At 43.4% G+C, this 21,308-nt stretch overlaps 1 protein-coding gene across 2 annotated transcripts in view; it reads left to right on the top strand.

Moving 5' to 3' along the window:
* LRRIQ1 (leucine rich repeats and IQ motif containing 1) overlaps window positions 1-21,308 on the top strand; it is a 1,566,481-nt gene that overhangs the window by 744,101 nt on the left and 801,072 nt on the right. For both annotated transcript variants that reach the window (XM_069229624.1, XM_069229625.1), the window contains 2 exons: window positions 1,216-1,659; window positions 19,337-19,550. In XM_069229624.1, coding sequence (XP_069085725.1) covers window positions 1,216-1,659; window positions 19,337-19,550 — 658 coding nt within the window. The remainder of the gene's footprint in view (window positions 1-1,215; window positions 1,660-19,336; window positions 19,551-21,308) is intronic.

A 21,308-nucleotide genomic window follows, 5' to 3' on the forward strand; every position in this document is an offset into this window, starting at 1 on the left:
ATAACTACCTAGTGGTGACCACGCTAGGTAATACATGTGTGTTTGTGTGTGTTTGTTGTGTGTGTGTGTGTATATATATATATATATATATATATATATGTGTGTGTGTGTGTGTCTGTGGAAAAAGTTTTTGGGGATACAGTAACTGCTTGCTACTCTGATTCAAGCATGTGAATCTGTGAAAGATCCAATCCTATTGCTTTCCATATAGTCATTCTACACTGCTATTTAATGGTACAGTGGGACTCCTATTTCAACAACGGGGATGATTCAAGCAAGTGAGTCTGTGAAAGATACCAGTAGTGGAAAACAGGTAAAAAAGTTACAGGTAAGCAATCCATTTTCCTACTTGCTAAATCGATGCAGCTGCAACAATACTCATCTTCTTTTAAGTTTTCTGGTGTTGAAATACTATATAAAAGAAGTAACTATTTTTCTAGACATTGGTCTCAAGTTCTTTCTTGAGTGTGTGTCTCATTTATTGACTGTGTGTTCAACAAATGATTAGCACTACCCTTTGATAAGTCTAACTGCTTGCCCACAATACCACAAAAGTGAGCTTTGGAAATTATTACTTTTATCCCTGTACACCAATAAGGGTCACCTGTACTATCTGCATAGTGTACTCCTTAAATTCGGTGCACTACATAGATAGCCAGCTTCGTACACTATTTTCCACAGCAATGATGTATTTGCCCAATCTTCTGTGCAGCTCTTATCTAAATAAACAGGTCTGTCCTTGAATTCTCTCCAAAGTGTAGGACCCCTCTATAAATTACCCAAGTCTTTCAAAAGGCATTTAATCATTTGGATGACTGATGAGATCTTACTTAGGGATTCAGCAAATGCCACAGCCATTATTCTTATATCTAGGTACAAATCTTTCCTCTTATTGGCAGATCTGCAGAGACCAATTTACAGCAGCCTACTCTGCAATTAATTCTTGATCCTACATTTGGAACTATTAATTGCAAACTGAACATTATTATACAGAAATTCATTGAGATTGCTTTTTTGGGAAAGTAAAGTGAAGGATTTATTTTATTCGGAGGGTAATTAAAGGACTTTTGAGTAGTCTTAGAAACAATCATTGTCAGTTCCCATGACATTAATCACATCTCTACAGCTCATTTTTTTAAAACCCCTATAATCTGAAATTTGTCATGTTCAAACAAAACATACTTACAAACATCTTTTTTTCGTTTTTTTCCTTAGAGTTGCCTGTTCATCTCTGGAAGTCTCACAGATTCAATGTAGATATTTTGATGAAATTATGAAACTTAGTAATGAACACCGATATTCACACGAGTATGGGATTGTAAATGTGAATGAAAGTTTGGAATCAGAAGCTCAGAGGGATCGCTCACAGGAAACTTCCATTGGCAGTCCTCATAACCATGCTAGCTTTACTTGCAAGGAGGGAAATAAACTACAGACTCCTGAAGCCAGGAGCAGTGATAAGCCTGTTGAATCCATACTGAAGTCCTCGATCAATTCTCATCAAAGAAATGGAAAGGAGGAAAATACTGCATGTAGCAGTGTTCCAGTCAAGGAGGACAAGGACCTCAATCTTGCATGTGGAGAAAAAAACACCATTGAGTTGGCCCGCAAATCTACACTGGAACTGAAGCATCTTCACAGCCAAAGAAGCATTGAAAAGTAAGACCTTGAATCTCTACAGTTTACTTTTACAGATTCTTTGCCTGGGAGGGTGTGTGTTTGAGGGGTGCAGAGAGACAGAGAGTATATCACATAGAGAATGCCAGCCTTTTTCGTTCAGAGTAAAAAGGTCTGTGATCCATTCATATGATACCTTTGTATGATTAAAAGAGTAGCTGTTGATAGGATGCTTAAGCAGAAGGTTGGTAGGTGGCCACACTTCCTTTAGAGCACCGCAAAAGAGATATAAGTGAATGGCATGTATTACTTTTTTCAATATTATAAATGTGCGCCGGCAGTGATATCCAGCCATCTTTTAATATTTTTTTTGTGGGTGAATTCAAATGTGTGGACACCTCTCTTCATAGTGTATTCATTACCCTTTGATTTATTGATGAGTTCTTATAGTGTCTAACCAGAATGACTTATGTAGGAAGCTGGCTCTGTATATACTGTATCAAAATGAGATATAGTGTGCACAGAGTCCAGGGGTTCCCCCAAGAGGTTTGACAGAGACAATCATAGAAAATACTAATGCTCTATTTGTGGTAGTGTGGTCGAGCAGTTAGGCTTATCAGAGGGTGGTGTTAACCATTCGTTGTATACATACAAGCAATAATTGAAAACACACACTCAATGACAACTCCAGACCAATAGGTTTATATATAGAAAAATATTCTTTTGTTAATTTATTTCTAGAACAACATGATTGATTTAGCAAGTAAGTACATTAAATGAAAGGTACTTTGCATAGTAATACTTAGAACTTTGAATGGAATCAGCAATATACACAGTTTTCCTTAAGATGGCAAAAAGCTATTTTAAAAGTGGACACTGCAATTTTCAACAGTTTCTGGGGGAGGTAAATGAAGGACAGTTTTTGAGATAAGTAACAATTTTATGGGTTCAGTCTCCTGGGCATAGGTAGCCCACCGTTGGGGCTTCAAGATAACCCCAAACACCCAGTACCAGCAACACAGGGCCGTTTAGGTGCAGGGGTCAAACAGGAGCCAAAATAACATGGGCGCCTATGGAGACAAGGAGGTACTCTGGTTCCGGTCTGCTTGCAGGCAAGTACCTGCGTTGTCGGAGGACAGACCAGGGGGGTTTAAAGGAGCACTGGAGGGCCCACAAGTAAGCACAAAAACCACACCCTCAGCGGCACGGGGCAGCCGGGTGCAGTGTGCAAACAGGGCATTGGGTTCCCAATGGAACTCTGGGGAGGGACCCGTGGGTCACTCAGGTGCTTCAGGCAGGACACGGGGGGCTTCTCTGGCAAGCCGCTGACTGGGCAAGGGTGAGGGCCTCCTGCTGGTCGTGGCTGCACCAATGGTCAGTTTCCCTCGGGCCTGGGGGCTGCGTGTGCAGTGCTTCTCTAGGCGACGGATATCTTCGTCCCGGGCAGTCACTGTCAGGGGGTCCTCAGGATTCCCTCTGCTGGCATCGTCGTGGGGGTCTGGAGAGGTCAGCCCAGGGTGACACGTAGTCAGAATCACCTGGGGATCCTCTCTGGCTAGTTGGTTTCTCTGGACACGGGCCGGGGGCGTTGGGTGCAGAGTAGTTGAGACTCACGCTTCTGGAGTGAGGGGGGAGTTCATTTAAAGATGGTTTCTTTGTCCTCTTGTTCGGCCAGTCCGCTGTCCACAGGAGTTTCTTGGTCCTCGGTGATGCAGGCAGTCCCCTAGAGGATTTTCAGGGGTCACTGGTCCTGCAGAACATGTTGCTTCTTTTGCAGCTTTTTGAAGCAGGAGAAGGGCTGGTAGAGCTGGGGCTGAGTCAGTTGTTGTCTCCTTCTCTCCTCTGCTGGGTTTTCAGTTCAGCAGTCGTTCTTCTTTCTTGAGGTCAGCAGGAATCGGAATAGCTGGGTTCAGGGTCACCCCTAAATACTAAATTTAGGTTTGTGTTAGTGTCAGAGGGCAGTAGCCAATGGCTACTGTCCCTGAATGTGGCTACATCCTCCTTGTGCCCACTCCCTCTGGGGAGGGGGGCACAGGCCTATCCCTATTGGTCCTAATCCTCCAGAGCAAGATGGAGGATTTCTGAAGGGTGGGGGTCACTTCAGGTCTGAACACCATAGGGGTGGTCCTGGCTGAGGGGGTGACTCCTCCTTGTTTTTCTCATTATTCCTCCGGACTTGCGCTCGTCTGGGGGGGGTGGGCATCTCCACTAGCTGGAGTGTCCTGGGGCACTGTAACACCAGGCTTGAGCCTTTGAAGCTCACCGCCAGTTGTTACAGTTCCTGCAGGGGGAGGTGTGAAGCACCTCCACCCAGGACAGGCTTTGTTTGTGACCACAGAGTGCACAAAGGCACTCACCCCATGTGGTCAGAAACTTGTCTGGAAGTGGCAGGGTGGCACAGACCGGTCAGCCTTGCACTAGCAGTCGGGCTAACATATAGGGGGCCTCTCTAAGATGCCCCCTGTGTGCATTTTTCAATAAATCCTACACTGGAATCAGTGTGGGTTTATTGTGCTGAGAAGTTTGAAACCAAACTTCCCAGTATTCAGTGTAGCCATTGTGGTGCTGTGGAGTTCATAATGAGAAACTCCCAGACCATATACTCAGTATGGCTACCCTGCACTTACAATGTCTAAGAATGGATTTAGACACTGTAGGGCCATTGTGCTCATGCAGCTATGCCCTCACCTGTGGTATAGTGTACCCTGCCTTAGGGCTGTAAGGCCTGCTAGAGGTGTGACTTTCCTATGCCACAGCCAGTGGTTTGTGGGCATGGCACCCTGAGAGGGGTGCCATGTCACCTTTGCCTTTTTCTCCCCACCAGCACATACAAGCTGTGAGTCAGTGTGCATGTGCTGAGTGAGGGGTCCCCCAGGGTGGCATAATACATGCTGCAGCCCTTGGAGACCTTCCCTGGCCACAGGGCCCTTGGTACCATGGGTACCTTTTACAAGGAACTTAAGTGTGTGCCAGGGCTGTGCCAATTGTGGAAACAAAGGTACAGTTTTAGGGAAAGAACACTGGTGCTGGGGCCTGGTTAGCAGGGTCACAGCACACTTTCAATCATCACTAGGCAAAAAGTGTGGCTGGGGGGGTAACCATGCCAACAGTGGCACTTTCCTACATGAACACAGTGCAGTTTCGTGCTTATCCTCCTGAAAAGCGAGTCCAAGATATTCAGCCTATGATTCTGAGCTTTCAGCCTCTGTCTTGGGTTTCGGTAAGACTGACTCGGAGGCTGCTGGGCCTCATGGCCTCCTGCATCCTGCTAGTGACACATGCCAGATGGGATATGCGTGCTCTGCAGTAGGACTTGAAGTTCCAGTGGGAGCAGCATCAGGAGAATCTCTCCGACATGGTCCAGATCTCGGAGGGGACTGGGAAAGACCTGCAGTGGTGGCTTTCAAATCCACATTGGGTCCACATCAGATCCCTCTCCCTTTCCCAGCCAGATCAATCCATAGTGACTGATGCGTCGCTTCTGGGTGGGGTGGCCACACAAGAGAGGCCTCTGGTCTCTGGCAGAGTCTGGGCTCCATATCAGTCTTCTGGAGCTCTGGGCAATCAGACTTAAGTTGAAAGCATTTCTTCCCTCTCTCAAAGGGAAAGTAGTGCAGGTGTTCACGGACTACACTACCGCCATGTGGTACTGCAACAAACAGGGTGGAGTAGGGTCCTGGGCCCTTTGTCAGGAGGTATATGCTGGACATGGCTGGAACATCAGGCCATTACCCTGGTCGTTCAACATCTCTCAGTACCAAGACGAACAAACTCAGCTGATCACAAATGGTGTCTTCATCCTGGGGTGGCATTTGTTCTCTTTCAGCTGTGGGGAGAGCCTTGGTTACAGCTGTTTACTTCCGCAGAGAACGCGCAATGTCAGCTGTTTTGCACGTTGGCGTTTCCAAGGCGGCACTCGCTCTGAGACGCTTTTCATCTCGAGTGGAACTCCGGCTCCTTTCTGCCTATACCACTTCTGCCCAGAGTTCTCACGGAGATCAGGAACGACCGGGCCCAAGTCATCTTGGTGGCTCCGGACTGGGCATGGAGAGTATGGAATCCAGAGCTATTGAGCATGGCCACCAATCCTCCTCTCAGACTGCCTCTTTGAGCGGATCTTCTGTTGCAGCAACAGGGGATGGTTCTTCACCCGAACCTGTCCAATCTCCGCCTTCATGTGAAGAGATTGAGCGTCAGCAGTTGACGTCTTTTGATCTTCCACCCGAAGTCTGCGATGTTATCTTTGCAGCCAGGCGTCCCTCCACCAAAACGGTAAACGCCTGACGTTGGTATAAATTTGTGGCATGGTGTACCAATAAATCTGTTGATCCCCTCTCTGCTCCGCTATCTGAAATTCTTTTGTTCATTCCTTCTTTGGTACAGCAGGGCTGTGCTTTGGGCACACTTAAAGGGTATTTATCAGCTATTTCGGCCTTTCCTAGGCTACCTGATCAGCTCTCACTCATTAAATCTCCTATTGTAAATAGGTTCCTTAAAGGTCTCACCAATTTATTTCCTCCCACTCCATTTATCATGCCTTAGTGGGACCTCAATCTTGTCCGTACTTATTTAATCTGTACTCCCTTTGAACCGATGCACAATTGCCCTTTACGGCTCCTCACTTACAAGAATGTCTGGTCTGCTCTCAGGGTGAGTGAGCTTTAGGTCCTTTCGCCAAACCTCCATTCTTGTCTGTGCACCCTGACAAAGTGGTGTTACGCACTAAGGCTTCCTTCCTTCCCAAGGCTGTAACGCCTTTTCATGTAGGCCAGTCCATCACCCTTCCTACTTTTTATGCACCCCCCACATCATTCCCATGAGGAGGAGAGACTCCACCGCCTGGACCTAAAAAGAGTGTTGGTTTTCTATCTTAATCGTACTAAAGATTTCCGGGTGTACGATCAACTCTTTATCGGGTATGTGGGTGCGTAGAAAGAGGAGGCGGTGAAAAAACATACCATCTCTCGATGGGTAGTTCTTTGCATCAAGATGTGCTACTCTTTGGCCAAGAAGCAACTCCCTGAGGGCTTGCACGCTCACTCCACCAGAGCGACTGCTGTTTCCACTGCGTTAGCACGCAGCGTTCCTGTCCTGGATATCTGCCAGGCAGCTACGTGGGGATCACTGCACACGTTTGCTAAACACTACTGCCTGGATAGTCAGGTCCTTCGGGACAGCTACTTTGGTCGTTCGGTCTTGCAGGACTTACTACTATGATCTTGGATCGCAGCCCACCTCTGAGGATGGCATTGCTTGGGTAGGTATTCTAAGGTAAGGAATCTGCAACTAGAAATCTCTATTAGATGTACAAGTTTCTTTCCCTTGGTAACAAAATATCTGGTAGAGACATATTCTAGGTGCAGATTCCTTACCGACCGACCCATCTCCCCGGTTGCGAACTGATTTCTAGGGACAGGGATTCCCCCTTCATGTCCTTAGCTCTGGCGCACTAATCTCAGTGTTTTAGCGGCTCTGCGCTTTGGCGTGGAAAGTCATTAAAAGAAACTGACGTCACAGCGCTGAGGCAGTGTCTATGTACTACTCCCGACGTCATCATGGTGACTACAACGCCAACGACGCCCGCGGAGTCGACCAACGCCACCTACTGACACGCAAGGGTATTGCTTGAAGAAAAAACTCCAGATCCATTCTGACGCCTGGGAAAAGGTAAGGAATCTGCAAATAGAATATGTCTCTACCAGATATTTTGTTACCGAAGATAAGTAACTTGTACTTTTATATGTTTACTAAACATGTATTTGTTAATGCTGTGCTATTTTTTTTAAGTGAGTAGGTCGCTAAGAAAATAAAAATATATTATTTTTTCTATTGCTCACTATACATAATGTATTAATTGGTAATTATTTATGTATAAAATTGTTTTTAAGTAATTTAAAGTGTATGTGAAATTTCATTTCTGAGATTATTTTTAAATGTAATTTGTATATGTGTTAATTGAAAGTAAATAGCTAAATAATGATTTCATAAATGTTATTTATTGTAGTTCGTTAAGTTGGTATTCTACCTAATTTTATTTTTACTTTTCTTATTTTTTAACTTACATGTTTAATTTTTTTATAAATATATATTTATTTTTATATACCGTCATTTAATAATGTTTTTGTAGTAGGTGTTCAAAAATGTTACTAAATAAATAGGATTTGTATTCATGTATGTAATTCTTTTTAAGTTAAATACCTTCCCTGCTGTTGCTTATACTGGAAGGTGGATATTAAGTTTGTCCCCTCATAATTCTGACACTTTCCCTACTGTTGCTTAGACTGGAGAAAGAATAGCGATTCCCCAAATGAAATGCCAAGAGAATCTGAATTTCATTAAGGACACTGAGGCTAACATTATGCATACGTTCCTTTAATGCTACTCCTCGCAGGACTTTAAAGAAGATAACATCACAATTTATACATTCCATAACAGATCACGTAGTACACATATCGACTCCATAGATACGCTCTAAAGCCTCTTTTGAATGCTGGTTAAACTAAATGAAACTAATACGTCCAACTTGAAATCAACAGTTTGAAGAATCGACCCAAAGGTTTTTCCTGAAGATCAGGATATCAGGGATATTCTGCATCTTTTATTTATTTCCCAAATAAGTAGAACATCACGACATCCAAAAGATAGGGCCTTTTACTGCAAATTGTCTGCAAACAGCAAAAAAAGAGTTAGAGATTTGCTTCAAAATTATTTATATTTCTTTTTTATTTTTCTAACTTAGAGAAAATGCATCAGTTTAACCGAAGTAATTCAAATTTTATATGAAAACACATTTTAACAATTCATGGTAGACTAACTTAAACCTATTTTTTTAATAAATTAAGGAAGAGACTGGGAGGGATAATTTTAGCCTCAGTGTTCTTAATGAAATTCAGATTCTCTTGCCATTTCATTTGGAGAATTGCTGTTTCATTACAGGACCAGAGGCTACCATTATGCATATTGGTAGCTCCTACGAAATACATCAGACATGCGTTCAATAGATATACAGTAATGTTTAGCAAATGTAGTGGAGTTCGACCATTCGTCTGCTCTCAAAATACCTTCTAATCTGCCACCTTTATAAAATGTTTGGCTTGTCATAGCACCTCTTGTAGAATGTGCTTGAAATTTCTTTAAATCACTGCCAGCTGATTGCATAGTCCATGTTACCCATCTATCAGTTGTTGCTGTAGTAACTGCCTTTATAGGTTTAATGAAGGAAATTAGTAGTTAGTCTACCATTTGGTAAAAATTCACTCATTCTGCAATCATATTCTTTCATACAGTCTACCACACAGAGATGTTTACAAGAATCAAAACAAGGATAGAAAATGAATTCAAACATTGATATAGTTATTTTCATCATCTCAAATGTAACCCCAAAAGCATCATAAACTCTGTTGCTTACCTCCAGTGCTTTTATATCAGACACTCTTTGTGAACAAATTAAACAGAGCAGAGACTATAACTTCATAGAAAGTCTTATGAGATCCAGATATTTATTGCAAGGCCAAGCAATAAAGAAAGAAAGAACCAAGTTTACATCCCAAAGTGTAGTATACCTAGATCTAGGGTGTCTTCTAAGTCTAATGCTTTTGAATACTCAGCACACCAAGACATTTTTCCCAACCGATCTTCCATTAATGAGACTATGTCCGACAGAAATCGCTGATTTATAACAGTTTTATATCCTATAGCTAAGACCTTTATTGAATTTTACTACTAAGAAGTTCACAACCTCCACTATAGGAGCCTCCACGGGATCCAAGTCCCTGTCCAAGCATCAACAAATCCATAATCTCCAGATTCCTCTATACCTGTGGTGGGTACCCGCTGCCCATGAGTCATCCAGGAGTTCTCCAGCTCTACTCGAAAGGCCTGACATCTCTCTAGATCTCCTGACACTTTCTATACAAGAAGGTTCAAAGTCTCATTCAATACCAGAGGATGTTCCTTGCCTTTTGTGTTTATTAAAAGGCCCTGCATGGCATACATCAAGAAGGGGATGTCGCAAGCTACTTCCAGGCACATTGGAAACCAAGCCTGAGAGAACCAAAAGGGAGTTATCAGAACAAGTAAGCACGTCTCCTGTCTCACCTTCTGTAGAACTATTGGAATCATTGCAAAAGGAGGGAACACACAAGCGTTTGTTCCCTTCCAAGCCTGTAGGAAAGCATTCACTGACAGAGCACCCGGATCTAACATTCAACTGAAGTATCTCTCCATTTGAAATGTCAGTCTGCTTGCAAACAGATCTGACTGTAGAGGGTCCCAGACCAGGGATATTCTTCTGAAAAGGTCTGGATTGAGTTTCCAGTCACTGAAATCCCGTAAAAAACTTGAATTGCAGCCTGCATTGACATTTACCATTCCAGGAAAATATTCCACCTTTAGTTCGATCTTGTGTTCTAAACAAAGAACCCAAAGTTTTTTTGGCTAATGAGGACAGGTCTGAAGATGTCGTTCCACCTAGGTGATTGATATACACCACTGCAGAAAAACTGTCCATCTTTAGCAGTACTGCGCTGCCCTTCAAACGGTCTTTGAAGCTCATAAGGGCATACAGTCCTGCTGTCAACTCTAAATAATTTATATGATGTGACCTCTCTGAATTCTGACCATAAGCCACCAGTGTCCTGTGTACCTAGACGAGCACCCCAACCAACAGAGCTCCAAGATTAAGCCTGGAGAGCATCCAAAAATTGCTCTGCCATTCCATGCGTCTAGATTTTCCAGCCACCAAGAAAGCTCTATGCTTACTTCCCCATCTAGGACCACCCTGTCGCCATACCATAGACCTTGCTGAAGAGCTTTTGCTTTTATCCTCTGCAATGCTCGATAATGTAATGGAGCTGGGAAGATCGCCTGGATAGAGGAAGATAAAAGGCCTAATAGCCTGGTTAGTTCTCTCAGTGTGATAGAATCTTGTTTGAGAGTACAGAAAATTTCCTTTCTTATCTTGGTGACCTTTTGTAGGGGCAGTTGGAGGGCTACATTCACAGTATATATCTTGAAACCTAAACATTCTAAGGTCCTGGAAGGGGTAAGGACAGATTTCTCCCTGTTTACAATGAAGCCTAATTCTGTAATAGGGACATAATTGTGTCTAAATCATTCAAAATATGTGAATGGCATTGTGACACGACAAGGATGTCGTCCAGATAAATGATCATCTGAATGCCTCTCTCTCTCTGAGAAAGGATGCAACGTCCCACAGCACTGTGGTGAAACACCAAGGGGCCGATGAGAGACCAAAGAGCAGTGCACAGAATTGGTAAAGGCGACCCTTCCAAGTGAATTGGAGGTAAGGTTGATGTTCCTTGACCATTGGAATCGTAAAATAAGCATCCTTCATATCTAATTTCACCAGCCAGTCTTCCTTCATTAACATGTCTCTTAGAAGATGGATACCCTCCATCTTGAAGTGCCTCTGGTCTAGGAATTTGTTCAAATTCCTTAGGTTTATTACAAGTCTTCATTCTTTATCTTTGTTCTCCACTAAGAGCAGGGTGCTTATGAATAATTTGTTTTCCAGGGGTACCTTTAGGATGGCTTCTTTTTGCAACATAGTACCTACCACTTCTTTTATGATAACCTCTTGAGTGGGGGATAATTCAATTTCTTTTAGGGAAGAGTATTGAAAAGGCTTTTTTGAAAAATGTATCCTGAAACTTTGGACATTTTCTAAAACCCAAGGGTCTTGTGTAACTTCTTTCCAAACATGGAAAACGAACCTTAGGCGACCTCCCACCTTTACCTGGAAAGAATGTAAACTTGTAGTACTCACCCTGGTATCCTGTGGAGGTTCACCACGTGGTTTACTTCCTCTACAATGGAAAGGGCATCCCATTTGGGAAAGATATCTGCCGTGATATCCTCTGTAGAGTACTCTATATTATCCATAGGTTGAGAAGTGTGACCTTTGTATTCCCTGGCCGGTAAAAAGTCCCCTTCTACTGGCCCGAGCAAAAACTCCTTGGTTGAAAGCCTTACAAATGTTATTTTTTGCTTTATCAAGGGCTGTGAGTGTAGCAACGGATTTATTTAGAGTTTGAATCATATCTTCCCCAAAGAGAAGGCCTTTAGGGTTTTCTAAGGTTCGCGTTCTGCTAGATCTCCTAGCTGAGGGCTGATTTTTAAGAGAACAACCGTATGTCTTTCTGTGTTTAGTGGTGCCAAGCAAAACCATCAGCCTTTGGCTCCATCCCCTTAATAGACCTAAATCCAAAGGTGTCTCATTGACGTGTTCATCCTCTAATATGTCAATTTTCCTCGCTAGAGGACCTATTATATCCAGGAGACTGTCTTGGCAAGTTTTGAGAGATCTCTCAAGACCTCTTTTTGGCTCTCTTCCCAACCGAAAAAGAAAAGTAATTCGTTTGTAGTCGAGGTTGGGTGTAAGGCAGGTCTTGTCCTCTATAACTGGTCGAGAACATTCAGCTCTCAAGATGTTTCTCACTCAGTTTTGTACAGGATTACGTATCCATCTCTTAATGAACTTGGCCACTCTGGCCTCCTTGGATGTTTGATATTGGTGGGAGAAAACACCTCACCCAATGGATCTCGAATTATATCTCTAGAAGTTGAGAGAAGCTCTTCCTCCATGAGGAAATCACCATCATCAACATGATCATTATCCAAATCTAAAATATATTCATCTAATTTGTTTTCATTAGAAGAGTCTGTATCAAAAGTATTATGATCTTGGATGTCATAGGAGACACCATTCAATTTTGCGTTGCGTAGGGCGCCCAATCTCTTTGAGGTGCTGTGACCACCAACTCTTTTTGAGGTGCTTAAGACCTCCATTCGATGTGAGGTGCTTGGACCTCCTTGTTTTTTTATAGGCTTTAGATTTTTCTTCATTAAACTCAATATGTTTACCCCTTTGCCAGATTGAGAGGAAATAGTAAGAGGGTTTTGTTATCATCATCATCATCCTTGTCTAGGTCACTTCCAAACATAAATTGCACAAATGTCTATTTGACACAAGATCTCATTTCATTTTGAATCAATTTCTTTATTAAGTTCTCATTAATTCTAGTATGACTGATCTCAGTCTCTTGGCCATCCATGACAGAGATCCTGAATAGATGTTAAAATAAGTGAGATAAAATGTACTTTTCAAATTAATTGAATATTAGATTAGTAATTTTCCAATTAAAGCTGAAATTATTTTAGAAATTGCCTTTAGCGTAGATACTTAGCTTGATACAGTTGCCAGAATGATACGGAGCTTGAAACTGTCAGATTGACGTTTGAATCGCTCCGTACATTCCCCATGGTTTTACATGTTTCCCAAAGCACAGCACTCCTACAGAGAGCCGCATCAAGAAAGTCTAAGAGAGTCAGTTTACTTCCTCTGTGCGCAACCCGCTCTTAAAGCAGGTGCGTTGAAGGGAGGACAGGGGACTCGTCCATTTAGAAGACCTGCACCTGTTCAGGAGGACCCAAAAAAGTTTGCATCTTTAATATGCGAGGAAGGAACGCGGAACGCTCCCGAGAGGAGCCACGTCCGCACTCAAGAGAGGAGAGACGAGTCTCCGTCGGTAAGAAATAAAAAACAAATATTAAATAAACATAAATACATCAGAACATGAGTAAAAAGAGATCCATCATATATAGAGACACAAACGCTGTAAAATATAACCCAGAAAAATTTCAAAGCACAGTGTTATAAGTAGCGCAAGAGATATACATAGCTGCGAGAGAGCAGCATTTAAAAGAGGCAGTAGAGTGTATCTATGGAGGTGTGCACTACGTATTATGGGATGTTTAAATTGTGATGTTATCTTCTTTATAGTGCTGCGAGGAGTGGCACTAAAGGAACTTATGCATGATGGCAGACTCCTGTCCTGTATTGAAATACTAATTCCAACCCCTCCGACGTCCACCACCTTCCTTACTGTTGCTTAAACTGGAGTGAGAATAGTAAATCTAAACCCTAGGAAGATCAGCGCTTTGCCTACTGTTGTTTAGACTGGAATGGTAATGGTAAATCTGTCACAGTTCAGCCCTTTTACTGCTGTTACTTAGACTGGAGTGGGAATAGTAAATGTAATGCCTCCAAAGTCCAACACTTTCCCTACTTTTAGATAATTTGGAGTCAGAATAGTATATCTAATATTTACAAAGTCCAACACTTAATTTGGTTAAATAGAAATGTATATTATTCTTTTTTATTTTTGTATTTTATATTATTTGTTTTTGTTTTTAACTTTGTTTAATATTTATAGTTTTTTACTAAATGTATTTTTTTACATTTTTAATACCTTAGATATTCACTAAATTAATTTACATTTAGCTACTTTTATAGCAGTAAATATAAAAGATTAACAATATAAAAAGAACAATACTTAATTGTTACACTATATCCATCTATCTATCTTTACTATTTTAAACAGTATATATTACAAATTTAACATTTTTATGTTTTTGGATGATATTACTGTCCATGGTCTTTTTTTCTGATATTTTTGTACTTACTTTTATAAGTATAGGAAAATGATATTGTGGTTAAAAAATATAATTGACACAATATTTTTGTCAGCAATATTGTTTGCCACAGTATTGTGTCACTGATCCGTTTTTTTCTGTTTGTCTTTATCATTCTTTCTCAGTTTTTGTATTTTTCTTCTGTGTTGCTCTGGCTCAAAGTCTTATTAAGAACAAGGATTGGCAAAGCCAATAGGTCTCGCCTACGAGAGCTATAGACTTTGGCAATGTTTAGTAGTGATGCTGCGCAGCAGCACAGATACTTTTAGTGTGGCTAGAACTACTTTAAAAAAATGCACTGTTGGAACCAGGGTAACAAACTTTTTTTTAAATTGTATTTGCGGTGGATGCATCATAATCTTATTTTATTATTATTACTTTTAGCCATTCTGCACAGCAGCCACTCTGCTATACAGCATTGTTACAAATCATTTGATCTTCCCTTTTTTTTTTTGAAGAGGGATTACTACTGCCTCTTTGAAGGCGGGTTTCGGTATTCTTTCTTGCCACAGAGGAGTATTAGAAGGGAAAGCCCTGTGCAGCATTACAATTTTATCACCTTGTAATTTGTCTCATGTTCGCAGTTTCCACACTGCCGTTAATTATGCAAATAGATTTCCAGTCTTCACAAGAATGCTGTGGTGAGTTCACAGATTAATTGAGCAAATTATCAGGAAAACCATTCCTCTCTTTTACCTCTTGGAAACAGCCGAACATGAGGCAGGGTCGCGCTTTAATATGCTTTAAGGGGGGAACAGGAAGTATAAGCTATTTATGAAACACATTTGTTATATAAAAAAACATTCATAGATAACATTTTGTGCGGTTTGGATCAGGCGTCTTCATCCACTAGTGTATTCAGTCGTCATTGACATTTTGCTTCCCCCAGGTACAGCTTACACATGTGCCATTAAGTCATCCACCTTCAGCCTATTACCTGTCTTGTACTATGCGTAATGGCATTTTGCCTGCTCAGAAGTGCACTTGGGTTGCAGAGTTAGTGGGCCCAATCTTTGCCATGCCAATATTTTTTTCTTTAATTTTTTTATCCATTTAGGAAAGTAGCCTGGTTACCCCCACGTTTTGCCTGTTTGTCAGTATGTTTGACTGTGTCTACTGGGGTTCTGCTATCCAACACCCCAGTCGTTTTGCTTTCTCCTCTAAATTGTACCTTTTTTCTTCCCACAATTGGCATACTGGTCTCCGCATGTAAGTCCCTAGTATGTGGTGTGTAGGTACCCAGAGCATTGGGGTTCTAGGGGATCCCTCTGGGTTGCAGCAGTTATTCTGCCACCCACAGGTAGTCCATGCAAAGGGTTCTGCAGGCCTTCCATTGCAGTCTACGTGAAAAGGGTGCATGCTCCAGTTTTCACTACAGGTCACCATACCAGGTCACTATACCAGGTCACTATAAGTCACCCCTATGGTAGGCCCTTTCAGCCCAGAGGACAGGGTGCACATACCTGTGTGTGAGGGCACCCCTGCACTAGTAGAGGTGCCCCCACAAACCCCAGAGCCATTTTCCTGGACTTTGTGACACCAGTTCAGGGACCACCAGTCCCTGCTCTGGCGTGAAACTGGACAAAGGAAAGGGGAGTGACCGCTACCCTGTCCATCACCATCCCGGAGGTGGTGCCCAGAGCTCCTCCAGAGGGTCCCTGGGTTCTGCCATCTTGGTTCCAAGGTTGGCAGGGAACTCTGGGAGCATCTGAGTGGCCAAGCCAGGCAAGTGACTTCAGAGGCACCCTCGGATAGGTAGTTACCTGGTTAGGTGACCAAGCCCCCTCTTTGGGCTATATTGGGTCTTCGTCTGGGGTGGGTCCTCAGATTCGGCTTGCAAGACTCCAGTAGGACTCCTCTGTAACCTCTGCTTTGACTTCTGGCCTCAGGAACCGTAACTGGACCCTCCAGGAACCTGCAAGCTGCAAAATCCACGAGGAAGACTCTTGAACAACATTATATCTGGAACTCCTGCCAGCTTTAGTAACATTTCCCTGGCTGTGTATCCTAATAAGACTGCAACTCTTAAGCCTGCATGAGAAGAAGAAGGAATCTCCATTGGGGTGGAGGCATCACTCCCCTGTAACTACAGGTACCTGGCTGCGTCGACGACCGGCTGCATGGATCTCCCCTCATCCTGTGTAGCGTGGGTCCTGCATCGCCGGTGGTGGACCAGAGTTGCGCTTGGTCCTCTCTACCAACTGTCGCACTTTGGTGATGGTAAGTCCTTTCCACTCTACGCAAGACAACACCCACATGCACAGCGTCCTTTGCAGCTGCCAAGGCTTGTTGCTTCACCTCCAAGGGGAACTTCAGGCAGTGTGTAGCTCCAGCCCCCAGCACTCCCTCCTGCAACTTCTGGATCTCTGTGTGGTCCTCCGGCGACATGGGAGCAACTTCTGTGGTGTTGCGTGGGCTTCTTCAGGAACTTTAGTGTCCCTGTCTTGTGGGTGCTGCCTCTGCTCCTGTGGGCCTTCTGAGATGCGGAGGGTCCCAGGTGACTCCAACTCCTGGGTAGAGTCCTCCTGGACCTTGCTGGTCCCTGGCAGAACCCTTTTTACTCCAACTGCGAGTTTGCCTTTACCAAGGCTTGTTGGTGGAAATCTTTCACCGACACCCATCTGCAATCCAGCTCCCAGTGTGGGACACCTTTTGCATGCATCAGGAACTCTTCTCTGGCTTCTTTGCTGCAGGGCTCACCTGTCTTCCTTCTTCGTCGACCAACTCCAAAAGGTACCCCTGGGTGGTTAGTATCTCCTACTCCCTCTGGTCTGCACAGACACCTCTGGACTTTGTCCCCTCTCTCCACAGGTCTCCATCTTTGGCTTTCCACTGCTGGTTCCTTGCAGGCTGTTCTGGGTGTATTCATTTTCTTCTTTCATCCTTTGGGGTGGTTTGGGGGAAATCCAGTGTTTTACTCTTGCGTTCCTGGTTGCTGCGGTGTACTACATTACTTACTTGTGTGGTTTCCTAGTACTCCCAAGTCCCCTGTACAGGATTTGCTTACCTAGGTGTGGGCCCTGTGTTTGCATTCCACTTTCTTAGTGTATGGTTTGGGCTCTCACTCGGGCTGCTATTGCTATATTACACACTGTTTTCTAACCTTTTTATGCCTCTTACGTTTTATTAGTCTATATAGATAGTGTATTTACTTACCTCCTATTGGAGGGTTGCCTCGCTAGTCGTTTCTGATACTGTGTTTCAAAAATAAAGGTCCTTTATTTTTGTACAACCAACTGTTTTCTTTCTTGTGTGTAAGTACTGTGTGATTGTAGTGGTATTGCATGAGCTTTGCTTGCATCCTAGATAAACCTTGGCTTCTTATCCACATCTACCTCTAGAGAGCCTGGCTTCTAGACACTGCCTACACTTTACTGAGAGGGTATACCTGGACGTGGTATAAGGTGTTAGTATCATAGGTACCTACCACACACCGGGCCAGCTTCCTATATGCTGCATGGGCTTCTTCTGTGACTCCTGTGTCCCTACCCTGTGGGACTCCAGTGTGTGCTGCCTCTGCTCCTGTGAACCTTCTGCAACGCTGAGGGTCCCCTTTGACTCCCCCTTCTGGGCCTTGCTGGTCCCCAGCAGTACCTCTTTTCCAGTAACTGCGAGTTTGCCTTTGCCTAGGCTTGTTGGTGAAATTTGTGCACCAACACCCGTCTGCAATCTTCCTTCCAGCATGGGGCTTCATCTGCATCCATCAGGAACTCTTCTCTGGTTCCAGAGCTGCAGTGCTGACCTGTTCTTCATCACCGCCGACCAACTCCTGAATCCACAGCTGGGTGGGCAGTAGCTTCTACCCCTCTTGGCTTCACTGTGACTCTTCGACTTGGTCCCCTCTCCCCCCAGGTCTTCTTTCTTCAAGAATCTACCACTGATTTTCTTGCAGTCTCCTTTGTGTCTTATTTTTCTTCTTTTCCTCCTTTTGGGTGGTTTGGGGAAAATCCTGTGTTTTACTGCTACATTCCTGGTCGCTGGGGGGGGGGGGGGGGACTGTGTTATTTACCTTTGTGGTTTTCTGATTCCCCCAGCTCCCCTCTACACATTTTACTTACCTAGGTGGGGGTACCTTATTCGCATTCCATTTTTTTTAGTAAATGGTTTGTTCTCCACCTAGGGCCACTATTGGTTATTGCTATTTGCACTATTTTCTAACCTTTTCTATGCTTATTTCTGCTTACTATTGTATATATTTAGTGTGTTACTTACCTCCTAAGGGTGGGTCACCTTTTCTAGTATTTTGTGGTGATTTCTTCCTAAAATAAAGTACCTTTATTTTTGTACAGTTTAGTGTTTTCTTTCATGTGTGTAAGTGCTGTGTGACTACAGTGGTATTGCGTGAGCTTTCCATGTCTCCTGGATACGCCGTGGCTGCTCATCCACAGCTACCTCTAGAGAGCCTGGCCTCGAGACACTGCCTACACTTCACTAAGAGGGGATACCTGGACCTGCCATAAGGTGTAAGTACCATAGGTACCCACCACACACCAGGCCAGCTTTCCTACATGTATATATGTGTGTGTGTGTGTGTGTGTGTGTGTATATATATATATATATCAATTGGTCTGAAAAGCGGTGCACTCTGACTGCCGGTGCCAGCATAGGGTTGAGACCAGGACCCTCGAAGAATTGCTGCACTTCCAGAGGTAAAGATTAGCAGATTGCATTTATTCACAGAACAGCACTTCAAACACCACTACTCGTTTCAACATTTCGTCTTCCTCAGGTGGTTTTAGTTTGTAGGCACACATGGTTCTCATTTACCTGCCTTATTTAAACACAGGTGCATTCTGGGAGTTATAGTTCATAGTAATATATATATATATATATATATATATATATATATATATATATATATATTGCATCTTCGTGATTGATTTGTCTTCAGATTTCAGTAATTTAAAGCTAAGAACTGTATATTCTTCGCGCTAATAATCCTATTTTTCAGCAGTGTGTATTTAATATAAATCTGCTTAGTAAGAGGTAGCCATACTGCCATATTACAGTTATATGGATTGGTTTATTTTTGTGTTTAATTATTTAATTTAAAATGCTTATTGCTAGAGTATTCCACCACAATAATCTGCAACATGTTGTTTTATTATTGTGTGGCATGTGCTTTCCATAAAAATAACCATTGCACTAGCTTGCCCCTACCAGGCCTATTAACTTTGCTAATGTTTTGATAAATGCAAAAATTATATATTTCTGTTTCTGCTAGCTCTGCAGCCACTGTTATCCAGCGTTACTGGCGAGGATATGCTGTACGCCGAGACATAAGTTTTTACATCACCCTTCATGAGGCTGCTGTAGTGATCCAGACAGCGTGGAGAAAATTCCATTGCCGGAAGAGCAACAAAAGTGCTTGGAAGAAAGAAAAATTGTTAGACCTTGCCACTTACCACCATAGATGTGAAGCTGCAACTCGCATTCAGGTTAGTAATTTGTCAGACTGTGAAGGTTCATTTAAGTTATAGGTAATCAAAATAAATTGTATATTTATGCTGCGGAATACACAGAATAATATTACTATGGCAGCAGCATAATAAATATTAATTGGTAGTATATTATATTACTTCTTTATGGTATACATGTATCTTTTCTCTCAGATTTTACACTAGAGCAAGGATGTGCAACAGTGGTCTACAAAGGCCAGAGCCTCGCCATGTTGTGCGATAACCACTAACTCTAACCAATTCCAAATGGAATCATTGAATCTTAACTTATGCTGAAAATTACCAGCACCTAATTACCAGCCTGCATAAACCAACCTTGGACTCTCCTTTGCTATAGATTGTGGATTCCCGTGGCAGATTATACCATCCTACAACTTTGGATCTCCTTAATCATATGTTTGTGATGACATACCCTATTCATTAGGGTGGGGGGAGGGGAGGTTGCACAGGGCAAGCAGGGCATACTGGGCCAGTATGCCACAGGGTTGGAGTCTTTTTTTTTGGTTCTTTTAAGTCCCAGGGTATGCAAACTGGACCAAGCATGGTCCCTTCAGAACTTGACTCTGTGACAGTCATGGCGTGCACTCACAGGTTTGGCAAGTAGATTATTGTGGAAGTGCAACAGGCTCAGCACTCAACAGACACCCAACAGTTTAATAACATGATTGTACAGTCCAGTGCTCATATTTTAAAGGAGTAGATCTGATAGAGATTTCTAGTTGCAGATTCCTTACCTTAGAATTTTCCCAGGTGTCAGACTGGATCTGGAGATTTTCCTTCGAGCAGTACCCCTGCTCGCCGTTAGGTGGCATCGGTCGACGTCATTGGCATCGTGGTCCTATATAGGTGCCACCCCAGCGCACTGACATCTGTTCTTTTCTTTCTGCACCAGCCTATGTGCAGATCCACAGAAGAGCTACCCTTAGTCATTTTTTGACTAACTGTGATTTTTTTTGCTGAGTTTTGGATGTGTCAAGGGATGTCCCGAAATACTGGATTCAAGCCCAGAGACTCCTGTCACCACTTGATGTCGGTGACAGATCCGCACCTCGCCTGCCTCTAGTGTCTGGAGCACAACCACAAAGTCGTGCTCCGAGTGTCGAGCCATGAACCTGAATGCTTTGAAGGAGCGCTCCCTGAAGCTCATGATGGCCCGACACTTGACTTCACGTCGCTCCCTGTCTCGTTAGAGCATCACCACTCCTCCTTGACCAAGTCATCTGGACGGTCAGGTCACAAGAAGAAAACGACGAAGAAGGCCAAACATTCTTCTTCACCCCGTCGCTTGAACAACACAAGAAGAATGTCTAGGCTCTAGGCCTCCATCTTCGGACCCTCTGTCTGGGTCGGCTCCATGCCTTCCCGACTTTTCGGGAGCCGGTGCCAACCCTGCCCAACTTAAAGAATTTTATGAGGCCATGCGCCTCATCTTTGGGCAGACTGACAAACCCTTGGCACCCTCTGGAACAGTTAAGCTGGTGAGGGCCCCCTCTGGTTCCAAGTCATCATCTTCAGCCCTGATTCCAGAGGGCACCTCCAGATCCATCCCAGCACCGGTCGTGACAACGTGACCTTCTCGAGCATCGGGTCAGACGTTGATGCTCCCAATGTCGGTTGGGCCCACAATCGGCATCAACCCGGAGCTGGAATGGCATCGTTCATTGCTGATTCTGTTTTCCATGGGCTCTCCTGGGCGCAGGGCAGATCTGGACCCCTATTGCTATGGCTATGGATATG

This window comes from Pleurodeles waltl, chromosome 4_1 (assembly GCF_031143425.1).
Source record: "Pleurodeles waltl isolate 20211129_DDA chromosome 4_1, aPleWal1.hap1.20221129, whole genome shotgun sequence".
Classification (NCBI taxonomy): Eukaryota; Metazoa; Chordata; class Amphibia; order Caudata; family Salamandridae; genus Pleurodeles; species Pleurodeles waltl.